At 53.9% G+C, this 8074-nt stretch overlaps 1 protein-coding gene across 1 annotated transcript in view; it reads right to left on the bottom strand.

The window, feature by feature from the left end:
- Positions 1 to 5248, bottom strand: part of VOLCADRAFT_97098 (uncharacterized protein) — a gene marked incomplete at both ends in the record, with an annotated part of 7342 nt that extends 2094 nt beyond the window's left edge. The window contains 4 exons of the mRNA XM_002956054.1: positions 77 to 175; positions 1652 to 1949; positions 4724 to 4915; positions 5181 to 5248. Coding sequence (XP_002956100.1) covers positions 77 to 175; positions 1652 to 1949; positions 4724 to 4915; positions 5181 to 5248 — 657 coding nt within the window. The remainder of the gene's footprint in view (positions 1 to 76; positions 176 to 1651; positions 1950 to 4723; positions 4916 to 5180) is intronic.
- Positions 5249 to 8074: the final 2826 nt, after the last annotated feature.

The raw sequence follows: 8074 nt of genomic DNA, 5'->3' as shown, positions 1-8074 counted from the left end.
CCAAATCCGACATGCTATGGCAAAGCGTTGCAAGACGGCATGGGGACGTGTGAAACGAGGCCCCTCTCGTACTTACATTCTCACACATGACGGCGATGTACGGCGATGTACGGCGGTGGCGACGGCTCGTCGCGCCGATACATGTTGTCCTGTTGGAAGTCCTCGCCCAGGCTCGCTCAGACCGGCGGGGGGATCGGGCGGGAGGTGGGCGGGGAAATACACACACACACGCTGTTAACCAGCTAGCAGGGGACGCAACGAGCACAGACTTTGCACGGCAAAACAACATGAGCAGCTGCGCACAAAATGCAGAAACATACTAATAAGCACACAGGCGGATCGCGGGCTGTTTCGAATTCTCCATCACAATTAAAACAGTAGCATCCCCACACATACACATACGTATACGCGCGCGCAAAGCGCCGACGGCAAGACGCCGACGGCAAGGCGCCGACGGCAAGACGCCGACGGCAAGGCGCCGACGGCAAGACGCCGACGGCAAGGCGCCGACGGCAAGACGCCGACGGCAAGACGCCGACGGCGAGACGCCGACGGCAGGACGCCGACGGCAAGATGCCGACGGCAAGGCGCCGACGGCGAGATGCCGACGGCAAGGCGCCGACGGCGAGATGCCGACGGCAAGGCGCCGACGGTGAGGCGGCCGACGGCGAGACGTCCATGGCGAGACGCCGATGGCGAGACGCCGACGGCAAGACGCCGACAGCAAGGCGGCCGACGGCAGGGCGCCGACGGCAAGGCGCCGACGGCAAGACGCCGACGGCAAGGCGCCGACGGCAAGGCGCCGACGGCAAGGCGCCGACGGCGATAAGGCGACGGCGAGAGGGCGCTGGCGACCTCGCCGTCGGCGAGAAAGCGACAGCGATTGCCACAGCAAGGCCATGCTCCGGGGTGCATGTGGGCAGGCAAGTTGTGTAGCAGCAAGGAGCACAACGGGAATTAGATGGTTTCAGAGAGGTGAGTGCATCGAAAGGTTACGCCCTGATGTGCTACGATTCTCATGTTGCCCGGCACAGCCCCAACAAAGCGCCCTACAATGATCCCGCTGGGGACGACACGCCGACGTCGGGAGCATCACGTAACGACAACACGTTAAACACAAATTTAGTTTAATATATATTACGTAAAAACAATCAATAATAAACAATACATTTACTTGACAAAACATTTATATCTAATGCTTCAAGGAAATATTCATGAGAATATATTATTAATTGATTCAGGATGCAAATATAAATTATGCAGCACGTAATTTTACAAATTGACACTTACAAAATAGTTACATTGCCATGCAGCACAATACACCACACCACGGCACACGTGCTGCTAAAAGCCGGTAAGCTGGTCTAGTTTGCTGTCTTTCCTAGATGTTTGCTGATCTGCTGTTTTGCCTATCAGCTGCTGATCTGCTGTCCGGCCATGATCTGCTTCATGATGCAAACAAAATAAGACTGCACAAGCACGTCGCATGCGGCACAACCTTAAAAAACCACAACAGACAACAGCGCTTTACAACCAACTAACAAACAAGACGTGACGCCCTGCAAAATTGTACAATGACGTACATAAGGCAACGTCAACAAGGAAATGCATCGCACAGACAAGGGATGCGTTTAACTAGCGCGTGACTCACCGGAGGCACGACAAACCGTGACGTGGAAACGCCGAAAGCTGACGGCGAGGCGGTCGACGACGAGGCGGCCGACAGCGAGGCGGCCGACGGCGAGGCGGCCGACGGCGAGGCGGCCGACGGCGAGGCGGCCGACGGCGAGGCGGCCGACGGCGAGGCGGCCGACAGCGAGGCGGCCGACGGCGAGGCGGCCGACAGCGAGGCGGCCGACGGCGAGGCGGCCGACGGCGAGGCGGCCGACGGCTGTGGTGCTCGTCGCGCCGATACGTGTTGTCCTGTTGGAAGTCCTCGCCCAGGCTCACTCAGACCGGCGGCGGGAACGGGCGGGAGGTGGGCGGGGAAATACACACACACACGCTGTTAATCAGCTAGCAGGGAGACACAACGAGCACTGAATATGCAGACTTTGCACGGCAAAACGACATGGGCAGTTGCGCACAATATGCAGAAACGTACTAATACACACAGGCGGATAGCGGGCAGTTGGGAATTCTCCATCACAAGTAAAAACAGTAGCACCCCCACACATACCCACACATACGTATACATGCGTGCGCGTGCACACACACACACACACATACTCTTACACACAACTACATACATACATACATACATACATACATACATACATACATACATACATACATACATACATACATACATACATACATACATACATACATACATACATACATACATACATACATACATACATACATACATACATACATACATACATACATACATACATACATACATACATACAATTGCGCACAAATACAAGACACTGAACACCGCAACAATAACCATCGGCCGGCTTTGCAGCTTCTATCTGTGTTTGCTGAACTTATCTTTGCAGTTTGCTGCCTTTGTGCTTTTGCTGTCGTTGTCGCTGTTGCTGCTTGCCGGCACGACAGGAGAAAAACACCGCGCCACGAAACACCCACAGCACCCACACAGACGCACACACACACGCGCAAACACACACGCACACGCACACACACCCACACACACGCACACACACTCACACGCACACACCCACGCACACACCCACGCACACGCACACACACACACACGCGCAAACACACACGCACACGCACACACACACACACACGCACACACACTCACACGCACACGTACACGCACACACCCACGCACGCACACACACGCACACACACACACACGCACACACACACACGCGCAAACACACACGCACACGCACACACACACGCACACACACACGCGCACACACACGCACACGCACACGCGCGCACACACACGCACACGCACACACATGCGCACGCGCACGCGCAAGTGCACACACACACGCACACCTACAAAATAGTTACATTGTCATGCAGCACAATGCACCACACCACGGCACACGTGCTGCTAAAAGCCGGTAAGCTGGTCTAGTTTGCTGTCTTTCCTACATGTTTGCTGATCCTGCTGTCCGGCCATGACTAGCCTTGTGATATGCAAACAAAACAAAAGAAGACTGCACAAGCACGTCGCACGCGGCACAACAGCAAAACACCATAACTGACAACAGCGCTTTACAACCAAATAACGAACAAGACGTAACGCCCTGCAACATTGTACAATGACGTACTTACGGCAACGTCAACCAGGAACTGCACCGCACAGTCAAGGCATGCATTTTAGTATAACTTAGACTCACCGGAAGTACGACAACCCGTGACGTCAAAACGCCGACGGCAAGACGCCGACGGCGATCAAAATGGCATGTCTTCCACGTCGACGGTGATGCTGATGGTGAAAATGACGGTGGCGGCCCAGACCCGGCAGGTGTTGTTGCAGCGAGTGATCAGGGGATTCGGGCGGGGATGACGGGGTTGCATACACACTACGAAACGGTTTCGGATATTAACAAAACTCAAGACATGGAATCAAACGACCCTCGACCATGCCATGCCATCATGCATACCACAACAAAGATTGATGATGCAGATTGATTGGTGGTCGGCAATCCAAATCCGGCATCCCAAATCCGACATGCTATGGCAAAGCGTTGCAAGACGGCATGGGGACGTGTGAAACGAGGCCCCTCTCGTACTTACATTCTCACACATGACGGCGATGTACGGCGATGTACGGCGGTGGCGACGGCTCGTCGCGCCGATACATGTTGTCCTGTTATAAGTCCTCGCCCAGGCTCGCTCAGACCGGCGGCGGGAACGGGCGAAAGGTGGGCGGGGAAATACACACACACACACACACACACACGCTGTTAACCAGCTAGCAGGGGACGCAACGAGCACAGACTTTGCACGGCAAAACAACATAAGCAGCTGCGCACAAAATGCAGAAACATACTAATAAGCACACAGGCGGATAGCGGGCAGTTTCGAATTCTCCATCACAATTAAAACAGTAGCACCCTCACACATACACATACGTATACGCGTGCACGCATGCACACACACATACACCCTCTTGCACACACCTACATACACTTACACACGCACACGCGCGCGCGCGAGCACATCCTCGCCCACATTTGAACAAATACCTACATACCTAGATACATACATACATACAAACATACATACATACAATTGCGCACAAATACAAGCCACTGAACACCGCAACAATAACCATCGGCCGGCTTTGCAGCTTCTATCTGAGTTTGCTGACCTTATCTTTGCAGTTTGCTGCCTTTGTGCTTTTGCTGTCGTTGTCGCTGTTGCTGCTTGCCGGCACGACAGGAGAAAAACACCGCGCCACGAAACACCCACAGCAAGAAACTTTGCTCCGAACGTATGTACGACATCACTACATCACGAACGGACACAAAGTGGCACCCACGCAGTGAACATACGGGGAATGACCTTCCTGCCGTATTCCCTAAACGCCGTACCTTACCAAGGTACACAACCCAAATCCCCCTCCGTCACCAACTCGTCTATCCATTTGCAACGCGCCTTCACCCATAGAATCCAAGAACGATGGCCGACCTTGATACGACGTGTAACGGCCTCACGGCCGGAAATCTAGGCGCGTTCTAACTAGCGTACGACATGTACGGGCGACCGTGCATCCGGCGTCACTCACCAGCAGCGGAAGACGATGTGAGCTTGACTGCGTTGATTAGAAGCGTTGACAATGGGGGCCCTTGCTTCACGCCGACGCAACATCGCACTGGGGTCTTGGAGAGTTGAAATGTGGTGTACGCAGAGATTCTCGTTGCCAGGTGGAATGCGGTCGATCTGGAAGGTCTTGGGCAACTCCAATGAGCAGTCGTCTCTGTCGCGAGGAAGGTCACGGACATCGGACGAAGTGGTCATGTCTCGCCTAACGACGTGTACTTTCCTGCCAGACCGCCTAGCTTTCAGCCTTCGTAGGCTCCTTACACAGCTAAAGCACAACTGTCGGGATTACGCTCAAACGCCGCATACGCCCATATTCTTGCAGCAGAGCGCTGCACAAACACATGCCCGTCGAAAGCCCGTCGACAAAGCCCCTTATGTTTCAAAGATCCATACACAAGCTCCAGAAGCAAGCATCTCACCTCAAAAAAATGAGTTGCCGCAAGTCGCACCTTGCCCTCACAGATGAGTCAGGCAAGTCCATGTCCATGAAGCGGCGACGCTGTGCCTGAAGCAACGTCAGCAGGGGTTCAATAAATAAATGCTTGATATAACCGCGTAATAAATTAGAGCAATGGAACTGAAGTGCGGCGGCTACAGCATGAAGGTTTTGCAACGAACAGTACCTTGCAAACGTTTGCAGGGTCCACAGCAGCTTCTCAGGGCGCCGCGCAGCTGTTCAGGCTTCCTCATTTGCTGGTCATATGTAGGAAGCTAGCAGCTTTTACGGACGCACCAGAGCTGGAACAGGCCGAAAAGAAGGGCTCAAACGTTGGGTGAAAGCCTGTGATCAAATATCGGACGTTGTGCACATTTGCTAAAGGAGCTGGAAGTGCTATGCGAGGTGCCTTTTGTCAGAGGCCAGCTAGGTTGTACGGCGCAACAGCTGCAAATCCAAGTGTGTTGGTAAGGTGCAGTTCGGCGAACTCACTTTGTCGACAGTTAGCCTATTAAACTTTTATATTATAGCTGTATGTCACTGCATTATCACGTTCACCTCCGTTCCTCTGCACCTGGTTACGTCCCCCCCGGAAGCAAGATCCCTCAGTGCAAGCCTTTGCAAACAACATATCAAGCTATCATGAAGGCCGCTGCTCGATTTTTGCTTATGCGCAAAGCTGGCGATTGACGTAATCTGCTCATGGCGGAAGTGCCAAGAGCTATTGATACAGAGTTATGGATTTTGAAGTTCTTCTTTGAGTGTCTAAGATGCTTTGAGTCATGTTTCCTCACAGGAGGAACTGCGGCCCGAACAAGGGCGCCATCGAACTATCATGGAGGGCTTCCTTTGACAGGGCTAAGCCCTATACACACCTTACGGGTTCAAATCTTCCGTAAAACGGAGGCCTTAGGTGCTCCGAGGAGCAGTGCACGTATATGCGGTCAGTGGTAGGAGTGAGGAGCCCGACTATAGTTTCGCTTTATCATGAGCTGTCACAAAGGCCGCTCCAGTTCCATTGGGCCAACCTTGTGCTAAGATTCTGGAACTCAGTTGTCATGAGGCCAGGGACACTGCGCCACCGGGCCTTCATTGCCGACCTTGAGCTGGCTCTGGGGGGTGTCGCTAAGTGCTGGACGAGCAAGGTCCTAGCTTTCCTCAAGAGTTTGGGAGCCCCCAGCCGGTCTGCGTGGTGACGACCTCATAGCGCATTACGCCACCGTTAGGTTGCCAGTGGGAAGCATACTTAAAAGAGTTCGCTAGGCGGCTCGACGCCCGGTGGGAGTGCCCGGATACCCTAGGTAATCCATGCACCTTCCAAAGTGGAAGTACCGGTGTCAAGGCATGTCGCTATCTGAACTGGATAGGGGCGGCTCCGCTTAGGGGCACGCGGCATAAGTGGACGGCCCATGCTGAAGCCGCCATGCCCCAACGTTTGCATCCAGTGCTTATGCGATTGTGGTTAGGCCGTTGGGAGTTAGAGGTTAACTGGCCTGACTGCCGTGGGTGCACAGCGTGCACCTGCAGGCTTTGTGACTGCGGGGTGGTTGAAGACGAAATGTCTTTGTGGAATGCCCGGCGTACAACAGCACACAGGCTAAGTACGCACGTGACCTCGCGTTTCAAGGGCGTGATTGCACATGATCATGACCGAGGCCCCACGCCTGGCGCTAGCCAGGTTCCTCTCGAAAGTCTGGGAGACCCGGCACGTTGCTCTATGGCGCTTCATGCTCAAGTGGACGAGGGAGGACAATCATGGTCCACCACATAACCGCACAAAAAACCACCACTGTCGATACCCTGACACAGTCATCCACACAGCTCCCACTCTCAACTCAAAAAACAATAAGTGCTAATGCCGCTTGGGGCTTTGCTCTAAAACATTTGCCACCATTCCGCTTCAGTGATGTACGTGTTACAAGACGCGAAGTGAAACACTGATGATTGATGTCGATGAGTTTCAAGCAACACCGCACACGGCATGCTTTTATTTGCATTCATGTTTAAGTTACTGTCACAAAACCACGATTACTGAAAGGGCTCCATCAACGCAGCCGTACACCTGTCGTGTATGTATCGTGTACGGCCTTCATGAAGGTCCCCCGGAAGGGGTGTACGGTATGCACCAGGATCCCTTCACCCGGGGGATGATAACCCACACGACCATAAGAAAACCGTAGCTTACTGCGTTGCTGCTACTCAAGACTTGCCTTCCGCCACAAAGCCGTATAGCCAAATGCTGCGCCGTACGTTCCCCCCACCACACGTCTCGGTACAAAACAAAGATCCAATTGACAGACAAGACGGATGCACATACAGATATACAAGCCCCCGGAGGTTCCGGGATCGAGACCTGTCAGGGTTGAAAACACTTCTGATGGCGGAAGGTAAGTGTGCCCCTAGTCGGTGGACGGTGGTGACCTGGGATAAAGGGCTCTTGCGAGCTGAATAGTAATGGAGTACAGCCGCCGTCGATCTCGCAAATTCCGTTGGATGCCGGTGGTGGGTGCGGAACCTGAGCGATCCACTGAGAAGTTGGCTAGAGTGGCTGGATGAGGGTGCCCCGAAATACCGTGGAAGGCAGGGTTTCGCCAGGTAGCGGCCACGGGTGAAGGAATGACCCCCTGTCCCACACATCATATAGGCCGGCGGGAAGACAAGCGAAGCGCACTTTCACACCGCCCAGTTCTCTCGTGTCCACGCCCCGACTGTCCGGTGTCCTCGCTCGTACAACCTGCCCTGGAAACCCTTCCTGGGCCCACACATGAGGTAACTGAGTATTATAACGAACAACCGACAACTAAATTTCGTGGCATATCATCCTAAGAGAGAGAGAGAGACTTATGCCAATTTCAATCTCCTTCCCTTCCCCCCAAC

Source organism: Volvox carteri (assembly GCF_000143455.1).
Source record: "Volvox carteri f. nagariensis unplaced genomic scaffold VOLCAscaffold_57, whole genome shotgun sequence".
NCBI lineage: Eukaryota > Viridiplantae > Chlorophyta > Chlorophyceae > Chlamydomonadales > Volvocaceae > Volvox > Volvox carteri.
The sequence above is the reverse complement of the archived record's forward strand: the minus strand, read 5'-3'. Positions and strand labels throughout refer to the sequence as shown.